The sequence below is a fragment of the Belonocnema kinseyi genome, chromosome 6 (genome assembly GCF_010883055.1).
Source record: "Belonocnema kinseyi isolate 2016_QV_RU_SX_M_011 chromosome 6, B_treatae_v1, whole genome shotgun sequence".
In the NCBI taxonomy this organism is placed as follows: Eukaryota; Metazoa; Arthropoda; class Insecta; order Hymenoptera; family Cynipidae; genus Belonocnema; species Belonocnema kinseyi.
In genome coordinates, this window is record NC_046662.1 from 89,494,264 (window position 1) to 89,505,315 (window position 11,052).

The 11,052-nt window shown below is 28.9% G+C and overlaps 1 protein-coding gene across 1 annotated transcript; it reads left to right on the forward strand.

Annotated features, from left to right (window-relative positions):
* Positions 1–2,996: 2,996 nt before the first annotated feature.
* Positions 2,997–7,069, forward strand: LOC117175191 (splicing factor 3B subunit 4). Its single transcript, XM_033364818.1, has 4 exons — positions 2,997–3,098; positions 3,560–3,643; positions 3,728–4,002; positions 6,239–7,069. Exons 1-4 carry the CDS (start codon positions 3,065–3,067, stop codon positions 6,989–6,991), a joined length of 1,146 nt encoding a protein of 381 aa, XP_033220709.1. The 5' UTR covers positions 2,997–3,064; the 3' UTR covers positions 6,992–7,069.
* Positions 7,070–11,052: the final 3,983 nt, after the last annotated feature.

An 11,052-nucleotide genomic window follows, 5' to 3' on the forward strand; every position in this document is an offset into this window, starting at 1 on the left:
CAGGGGCAGATGTGCCATGAACTGAGTCCAATTCATTTTTTATCTCATATGGAGTTAAACCCTTTAAATGAAAATGTTTGATTACCGCTCTGAACTTGTTTTGTTTTTTCATTTTTCTTAACGAACAATTTTTTTTTTCAATTGGTTATAAAAACACGTAAACTTAGAAGATGTGGACTGTGACTGCACCATATATCTAGTCGGGAGTGGTGCTGACTGAAAACAGATGATTTGGAGCGATTCGCGCGCCATCTGTTGGTCATTCTAAGGACTTATTGAACTACCCTCGTACACAATTTTAATCTATAAACATTTCAAAATAATGAATATGCAATTGTAAGTTCTAAAACTAGAAGAATTTTAAATTACAAACCGTTAAAGTTGAACAATTTTTGATTCGAAATTTTCAAAATTGAACTATTTAAAAAAAAGGTTAAAATGACATCTCTTCAAAATAGGAATCTTGAAAATTGATGAATTATCAATTTAAAATTTCCTGAATTTGAATGATTTGGAATTAACCTTTTGAATCTCCCAAAAAATTATCAAAATTTCAGAATTTTTATTTATAGATCTTCAAACGAGAACTAGAAGAATCTTAAATTTTGAAATCGTAAAATTTGAAGAATTTTCAATCATCAATCATTACAATTTAAGTACACATAAAAAATACTTAAAAAACGTTCAAAATAAATATCTAAAATATTTCTAATCACAGAATTTTAAATCTTTAAAATTCAGCGATTAAAACACCTGAAAAATTACATATCTTATGATATTATAAATCTTCAAAATTAAAGTACAACTAAAAAAATAAACGCTGAATGTAAATATTTATAAATATTACATATTAATGAATCTTCAACATTGAATTATTAAAAAAAAAAAACTTTAAAATTACATAACTTATAATATAAATATTGAAAATTGAACGATTTTCAATTCTATAATTTTCAAATTCATTTTTATCTTTTACAATGAAATATTCTGCAATTTTGATAATTTTCGTTTTAGATTCTTTTTTATGTGGAAGATTTAGAATAATTGAAGAATTTTTAGTTATAAATGATAAATTTGAACTATTAAGAAAGAAGCATTAAAAATTACATACCTTTAAAATATAAATTTTGAAAATTGAAGAATGTTTAATTTTAAATCTTCAAAATGAAACTATTTCAAAGAACTTTCAAAATAAGATAACTTTAAATTTTTTTAAATTTATTTGCTGTATCATCAGAGATTGTACCTTACCGACAGTAGATCAACCCTCCAAACCATGAAGGCAGAAAATCCACACATTATCGATCAAGTTAAAAATCTTCAATAAAAGAAAAATGCTTAACTTCTTAATAAGACTAGATGGAAAATAATGAAGTATAATAAGAATCACTCCCAATGGAGTGAAGATGGAATAGGATCATTTTTTCAAGAAATAATTTTAATTTAAAAATACTATTTTCCATCTAGTCTTATTAAGGGCATGTGACACAGCTAAATACCTATATTACCGACCACAGTTTTTCAGTTCACTGAATGTTTTTTTGAACCTAAGAACTTTTTTTGTAAATAAAATATCGAGCTGAAACTTTGGGCAATGTATTAGTGTACAATAAAGTACATTTAGGTACTGCATTTTGGTAGGAACTTTTTTGAAAATTATTTCATCTTTTTTCTGAACCTCAACATTTTTTGAACGTTCGAACTTTTTTTATACATAAAATATCGGTCTCAAACTTTGAGAAATGCAAGAGCCGAAAGAAAACTACGTTTAAGTACAAAGCTTAATAATAAAAGATGTAAAAAAAAATTTTTAACAATCAATTCCAATGGCATCAGCCGGTAACGTTGTACACTAAAATAGGAAACCTAGCGGCCACTAGACGAGGCTCTAGAGGGTTCGTATTTTCGTGTCCAACGTTACTGGCTGATGCCGTTGGAATTGATTGTTGAAATATATTTTTTTACATCTATTATTATTAAGCTTTGTACTTAAACGTAGTTTTGTTTCGGTTCTTGCATTTCTCAAAGTTTGAGACCGATATTTTATGTATAAAAAAAGTTCGAACGTTCAAAAAATGTTGAGGTTCAGAAAAAAGATGAAATAATTTTCAGTGAAGTTCCTACCAAAATGCAGTACCTGAACGTACTTTATTGTACTCTAATACATTTCCCAAAGTTTCAGCTCGATATTTTATTTACAAAAAAAGTTCTTAGGTTCAAAAAAACATTCAGTGAACTGGAAAACTGTGGTCGGTAATGTAGGTATTTAGCTGTGTCACATGCCCTTAATTTTAAAATAATTACTTGTACCATTAACGCCTAGCCAAAAAGTAGCGTTATGTTCTTGAATTAAGAGTTCTTATTCTGATCCCTCTAATAGCTTAATTGGAAAAGCACCTGACCGGAAATCAGAAGTTTTGTGGTTCGTTTCCCAATGGAGTGAAGATGGAGTAGGATCTTTTTTTCAAGAAATCATTTTAATAACTTTAAAACTAAAAACTTGAACGTTCAATGATTTAAATTTTACATTTTCAATTTTAATTTTTGCAACGAAAAATTCTGTAGTTTTAATGATTTACTTTTTAAATATTTGAATTTCGAAGATTTAAAATAATTGTAAGCTCTCTTGACCTTTGATGTTCAAGTTATGCAAAATGAATCGTTTTCAATTGTAAATCATTGAAATTGAGTGTTAAAAAAAACACATTTAAAATTAAATTTGTCTATATTATATACATAAGAATTGAAGAATCTTCAAGATATACCCATTTCCAAGGTGTTAACATTTTCTTCAGTACTGAAACCTATAAAATTGTACATTTCTTACAAATTATTTATCTTATGATAATATTTAACGTTTGTGAGAGAATTTAGTTTTATTAGCTACTATTTCATTTAACAATTGAGTTATAAAAAAATGAATACTTATTTTCTGTTTTAAAATTTCCCCACGAAGAGAAGAATGCCCATGCGCAAGACAAACGCGTCGTGCAGTTTCGTTCGTTTCGTTTCGTTGGAATTGCAGTAATTATATCGTTTGCATGTAAAAAGTTTAACGTTAATTATGGCAGCCGGTCCGATTGCGGAAAGAAATCAAGGTATTTAGATAAGAAATATCGCTAATGACATCCCTTACTTCTTTAAATTTATAATTTGCATCTCACCTCAGTATTGACAGAGTTATTAATGTCTTTTTGCGTGATATTTAAGGTTATGTCCTTTAACATGTTTGCCTATTTATTTATGTTTGTATCACTAAAAACTGTGCATTATTGTTCAGTAAATTCCAATTGTTGATACATATTTTATTATAAGCCTAAATAAATACATAAAGGATTTAAATAACAAGATTCATCGAAAAAATAATATTATAGGTTATGTACATGACCGTCAAAACGCTCAAAACTATCAATACGTCAAATTCTTTATCAATCTTCACTGAAAAGTTTTTCTAGTAAAATTATAAATGAAATGTATTCAACTAGTAATAAATCATCAACCTATTTATTTATTTAGTTAGTTTGAAACCCGGAATATTAAAATATATTATTTTTTATAGATGCCACAATTTATGTTGGTGGCTTGGATGACAAAGTCTCAGAATCCCTGATGTGGGAGCTGTTTGTCCAAGCGGGTCCAGTTGGTAAGAATTTATGCCTATTCCTTTATATCTGAATTATTATGCAAAAAAAGCAAAATAAATTTAATTAACAATTACATTTTACAGTGAATGTGCACATGCCCAAGGACAGAGTGACCCAAATGCACCAAGGGTATGGATTTGTAGAATTCATGGGCGAAGAGGACGCAGATTATGCGATTAAGATCATGAACATGATCAAACTTTATGGAAAGCCCATTAGGGTAAATAAGGCTAGTGCTCACCAGAAGAATCTGGACGTAGGAGCCAATATTTTTATCGGAAACTTGGATCCTGAAGTCGACGAAAAACTACTTTACGATACTTTCAGTGCATTCGGCGTCATTTTGCAAACACCAAAGGTATGTTCATTGTTTCAGAGCTGTGCAGTCCTTTCTTTAAATTTTCATTGCGAATTTGAACACTTGGAACATTGGATTTAGATTATTACAATTTTTTATGCAATTACAGAATAGGGGCGTCACCTTTTTTTTGGCTGAAAAACCATTTTTAAACTCAAAATTACACAAATAGCAATTATTCGAATGAGTCGAATTTTGAAGATTCGAGTTGACTTTTGATCCATTTTTTTCGCGAAAAGAGTAAATTGATTTAAAGATTTGTAAGATTATAAGAGCCGTTCATAAATCGCGTTTTCAATTTAAGGGGGTGGGAGTCAGTGGAAGTAACGTAAAGAACTTGAGATAATATTTAGTATGTTTCCTGTTAATAACAAATTTTTGGAATTTTGCGAAGAATGAGTTGGTTTGCAGCGGTACAGTTCAAATAAAAATTTAATAATTTTCAAAATCACTTTCATATGTGCAGACTTCACAATCCCCCCCCCCCCCTTCCACTTTTTTACAGATTTCTTTTTTCTCTTGTTTTAAACAAAACATCCCCTTTTTCTCGTATTAAAAAAATGTGATCTGAATTAATGGAACCCAATAATAAAATCAAACTACTTTTGGTTGAAAAGTCTCCTATTATATTTTTGGTTGGGACTTCATTTCGTTTATTTAAAAACTATACAATTTGGTTAAAACTTTAATCAACTTGTTGAAAATACAAATATTTAATTAAAAATGCATTTTATTGGTCCAGAATTCAACTTCTTGGTTGAAAGTTGAACTAAATTGTTAAAATATTATTCGTTTGTGTGAAGATTCATTTCTGGTTGAAAATTTAGCTATCCAATTTTGTTGAAACTTCATATTTTTTCGGTTTGAATTCTACTGTTTTTAATAACAAATAAAAAATTAGTTGATTGAAATATCAGGTATTGTATGTTTTCTTTAGCATTCGTCTTCTTGGCTTAAATATTCTACAATTTGGTAGACAATTAAACTATTTGGTTTAAAATTAACTTTTTTGGTGGAAATTCATATTTTTGTTTGAAAATTCAATTATTTGGTTGAAAATTCAATTATTTATGAAATCCTAACTATTTGGTAGAAAATTAACTTTTTTGTTGAAAAATTATTTATTGTTGAGAATTCGTATTTTTAGCTTCTAAATTTAACAATTTTGTTTAAAGTTTGTGAATTTTGTTGAAAATTGTTTTTGGTAGAACAATTATTCATCTTCGTGAAAAATTCATCTTTTTGATTGAAAATTTAACTATATAATCATCTTTTTTGCTAAAAAAATTCCACTTTTTTGTTAAAAGTGTAATTTCGAATTGAAAATTCACCCTTTTCAGTTAAAAAAAAATAACTTCTTTTAGTTGAAAATTTACCTTTTGGAGTGAAAAGTCATCTCTTTAAGTAAACAATTTTTTGTGTGTGAAAAATTTAACTATTTTGTTGAAAATGTAATATATTTCTACTATTATGAATTAATTATTATATTTAAATTTATTGAATGTCATATATTATTTTAGTCTCAAATTTAAGAATTTGTAATTTTTTTAATAAGAAACAGATCAATTGCTTAGTGTTCGTAAATATTTAGATGTTCATTAAAATTCAGTAATTAAAAAATAAATATTCAAAACTAACAAAAAAAACAACTAAAACTAAAAAAGTGTGAAAACTTTAATTTTAAAATAAAATTGTTCAATTTTGTTGCATCAATAAATATTGAACACCTATTATTCCTAGAAAAATGTCGAGTAAGTTAAACAAATATTTCGAAGTTCTAAAATAATTCAAAATTAATGTAAAATTTGTAATTATTTCAAATCTAGAAGTTTTGTAATATTTGTGAAAGGCTAAAAAAAATCATTTTTTTTATTTTGAAAAATTAATTTTCGGAGTATATTTAAAAAGATTTCCAAAATTGTCAAACATGAATCTAGAATATATTCAGGAAATATCTTTTATTTTGCAAGATATAAACGAAAATTTAGGAAAAATGCAAATAATTTCAAAAATGTTTAGAAATTATGAAAAAAAAATTTAATCTGAAAAACTCCAAAACACCGTGTAGATATTGCAATGGAAAAATGTTTAGCTTTAGAGTTCGAGTTTTTTTTTAATCTCATTGACCGTGAAAAATGTTTGCGAACCGGTAAATGACCAGGAAGTTTTTTCTTTGATTAAAACGGCCATCCTAAAAAAAAAAGTGAACTTACTGAGAATCTTTTTTTGTCTGCAGATTATGCGAGACCCTGAGACCGGAAACTCGAAAGGCTTCGCTTTCATCAATTTTGCATCCTTTGATGCTTCCGATGCATCAATAGAAGCCATGAACGGGCAATATTTATGCAATCGACCAATCAGTGTCTCGTACGCATTCAAGCGCGACGCGAAAGGAGAAAGGCATGGAAGTGCAGCCGAGAGACTCTTGGCAGCTCAAAATCCACTGAGTCAAGCGGACAGACCGCATCAACTGTTCGCTGATGCGCCACCCTTGGCACCTCCGCCGATGGCGCCTCATCAACAACATCATCATATGATGCATCATGGCATGGTGGTTCCACCACCGCCGCCTCCAAGTGCGCCCATTCCTCCCATGGGACATCCGCCACCGCCCCCAGTGCCGCCTCCACCCCAGGGCGGCTTCCCCCAGTCAGTAATTCCACCTCCGCCTCTACCACCCATGAACATGTCGCATCCGCCTTTGCCACCCGGAATGCCGCCTCCACTTCCTCCAATGCCTATCCAGGCTTCCCAGGCCCAACAAAATGCACAGAGGATGATGGCTCCACCACCGCCTCCATGGGCAGTCGGCGGTCAGGGACAGTATCCCCAATTCCAACCTCCACCTCCAAGGCCACCTCCTGGCTGGAGGCCACCTCCACCTCCAGTTCAGCAAGGTGCTCCACCTCCGCCGCCACAATTTAGGCCACCATTCCCACCCAGAGGTCCACCACCTCCACCTCCTCCTCATGATGGGTCGGGATTTTAGATTGAGTGACTATGGAAAGGTTTCATTTTATACGTGTATGTATGTTCTTCTTAATATTAAATAACAATTCTGACTTTCGATCACTGTTTTTATATCTGAGTAATGCCTGTCTCTAATTATATTCAAATATAAATAGTTTATTCCGGTGTCTTTTAATATATTTTCATTGTATTAACTTTATCCAAAATGTTGAGAGTCCATTGAAAAAATTATATATTTAGCAAATAGTTTCAGTTTTAAAAGTAATTTGACAAAATCATAGTTACTGGACAATATATTTCTTTAACGGAAAGTATGCAGAAATTGAGTTTTGCAGGCTGGCCGCTGAATCGGGAAACCTTGAATTTCCTGAGACCGGGAAATGACAGTGAATTTATTTCTTGACAGGAAATTCAACAAATTTTCAGAAGAAAAATCTGTCCACGATCGATTTTAACAGTTTCGTAAATAATTAAAGTGCAGTCTTAAAGATACAACAAATTAAAAGCGTTTGAAATTAATTTTTTTTTAGAAAAACAGTTTTATTTTATCAACTGTAAATATAAATAAATTATTTTTAAAATTGATCTGTACTTTAAGTATAAACAAATGAACAATAATTGATTTGAGAAAAATATTCTAATCGAAGTTTGAGAATTTTCAGATTGTAACTGTTTCAATTCGAAATTCTTAATAAGAATTGAAATTACTATAATATCATTTATTCCGATAATTATATTTTTAAATAAAAATTGTAACGATTCATCAATAAAATATTTTTAATTCAAAGTTCTAGGTCTTCCTTTATACTATTTTTTATGTTAAATTAAAAATATTGTTTAAGTATAAACTATTTCATTTGAAACCCATTTAATTTGAAAATTTATAATTTAGAAAAATATTAAGTATTTAATATTTAGCAATATTTCACTGTTAATTTAAGACGATTACATTGAAACGAAATACTTAAGAGTAAAAAATTTGAAACTGAATTGTTTTAAATAGAAAGCTTTAAATCTCTAGAATTTTGAAGAGCTTTTAAACTTTCAACGTTACAATTTTAATTGTTCTATTTAAATAATGTTTGATTACTATGTGAAATTATTAAATTTTGGCATATAAATAACAATTGGACACTTATTATTTGTAGAAAAAATTGAGTAATTTTAAGAGATATTTAGAATGTTTGAAATTATTAAAAATTAATTAAAAACTTGAAATGATTTCTAGTAATTTAAATGGCCAACTTCTAAATATATTTTTAAATTTCTCGATTTTTTCCTACAAGTTTTGGAAAATTCTGCAAATTAAATAATAAATTCAAATTTGAAGCTTTTTTTTTTAATTTTGCAGGATTTTCCAAAAGTTGTAGGAAAAATTCAGTTCATCTTAAAATACATTTAAAAGTTCCGACAAAATTTCAAAAATCATTTTATATTTGGGAAAATTTAAAACCACTTCCAGATTTCCCCAGATTTTGAATTAAAATTTTTAAGTTTTTCAAGTATGCTTAAACTGCTTAAAATGAAAATAATTTAACTTCTAATTTAAGAACTGTTAATTTAAAGAAAATTTTATTTTTCAATTTTTAATGTGTCTAGCTGAAAATTACTTAAAATAATATGATTTTGAAAATATTTAAATTTGATTGCTTGATGCTTTAATTTAGGTTATTGGAAATGTTAGCGTTGATTTATATTTTTGGAACTTAGTCTGAATCTTTGAACTCTATAATTTATAAAAGTTCTACATTTAGCAGTTTATCTGAATTTCCTTTAAAATTGTTCAATTGAAAAGTGTTAGTACCTTACATTATATATGTGTAAATTATTGAGCATTTGAATACACAATTTTCTAATTGAAAAACTTTTAAACTTCAATTTTAACAGTTTAAGATTCTAAAGTTCCACTTTCAGTGCCTTCATTTGTTGTTTATTTTTTATTATTTTAAATAGAAAAATGTTTTCAATTTCGATACCTAAGGATTGCATAGACTTACGTATATCAGGGTGCCTACTAAGGTGTGTCGAAAAAAATAAATTTTAGAAATCTAATTTGGAACTATGTGAAAAAGTAGTAAATTAGGAGCATTAAGTGTAAATTATTTGGTTTCAATTGATCAAGGCTTTCTGAGCGCGCGTTATGAAATTGTGTTTGAAAAAATGATAATTTTCATAGGTTTGAAATGATTGTATGTTTACATTTTTTTTCGAGGTCTTACATCCAAAAAGTCTGGAAGTTCTTTAATGAATGTTCTCTAGGAAATAATTTAGATTTAGTGGGTCCCTATTTTCAAAAAACATTTTTGAAATGTTCTGAAAAGTTAAGAGAATTATTTCAGATGTTTGAGGCCTTTCTATTCATGCAAATAAACTAGAAAGAAATTTGACATGCTTAAAAATAGATAATTTGAAAAAAGTTACTGAGTTCTTAAAAAATTGACTTTGCTTACATTTATTAATTTTCAAGTATGTCAAATTTTTTTCTAGTATATTTACTTGAGTAGAAAAGCCTCAAACCTCAGAAATTATTCTTCCCACGTTTCTGTAGATTTTAAATATTTTAAAAATAGAGGCCTGCTAAACCTAAATTATTTCCTAGAGAACATTCATTTATGAATTGTCAGATTGAAGATGAGGAAGGCCCCAAAGAACATAAAAAAAATTAAACACAATAATTTCAAATATATGAAAATTAGAATTTTTTCAAACACAATTTCATAACGCGCGCTCAGAAGACCTTAATCAATTGACACAAAAACATATTTGCTTTTTTGGGGTTCCAATTTAGTATTTTCACATAGTTCCAAATTCGATTAAAAATTTGTTTTCGACCCAGCCTGGTGTCTACACAACCTGGAATTGCCAGGGAATTTGTATATACCTGGAAAACCCTGGAAATATGAGGGAGTGTTTTTTGAAGTCAGGGGATTTTTTCGAGAGCTTACTTCTTTTTTTTTCTCGAAGTTTTCGCTATTTCGAATTAAATTAGACGCGCCGAGAGCGTTTATAATTTCCTTAATTCAAAGTACAAGAACTTTCATTTTATAAAATTAAAAAAGATGTATACCCCAACTCTGAGATGGTTAAAGCCAATGAAAATTGACGGTTTTGTCAAGTATGTTTTCAAAAGTAGTAGGAAGTAGGAGCTAATGTTGATACCAAGTCAAATCTAAAATTTCCTTTTGACGTCTGAAGCTGATTATTGTTATTTATTTATAATATTATTCTTACGAATTTTTTTTATTTATTACGCTATCACCTGAAAACTGAGTTTTTCGATTATTTGACATTTTCATCATTCGAATCTTTCTAATGTCATAAAGACAGCTGCGGGATTTCGACGTCAGCAGTTAAGTCAGTAGTTAAAGATCAAGCAAAAGTACGCTTCTGAGGTCAAAAATGTTATCTAGTTCCGAGGAAATAGATGTGACAGGTGCTAGACTCAAATTCCCGCAAAGTAGAGCAGGATCGGCTGCGTATTGCTATAAAAAATGTAATCTCAAGTTCAAATAAAAAAATGTATTATCAAGATATGAGATCGCTGAAATGCCTCTAAAAAGAAGATTGTCTTTGCATCTTACAAAAAAGAAAAAGAAGTATAACTTAAGCTAAAATTTTAACGAAAATCAAAATAATTTGTTTTATTACCCAGGATTGCTGTAGATCAGGGAATCTAAACCTGGTCAGGGGAGGAAATTTTCGGCAAACTGAGGTTGGAGTTACTTTTATTATTTTGTTGAAAATTCAACCATTTTTTTTTTAAATTTCAGAGTGGCCGCTAGACCGGAAAACCGGAAATTTTATTTGACCGGGAAATAACAGTGAATCATTTTTTGGCTGAGAATTTTACAAATTTTTAGAAAAAAATTCTCTCAGTTTGATTTCAAAAATTTTTTAAATCATCAGTTGAATTTTATTCTTTCAAATCATGATATCATTCAGTTTACAGTGCGTAATTCGAAAATCTTTTACTTACAAATTTTCCGTTTTAGATATTAATTTTTAAGCATACATTTTTCATTTAAAGAATTTTAAAATACAGTTTTAAAGACTTGGATGATTACAAATTAGTGGCATCTG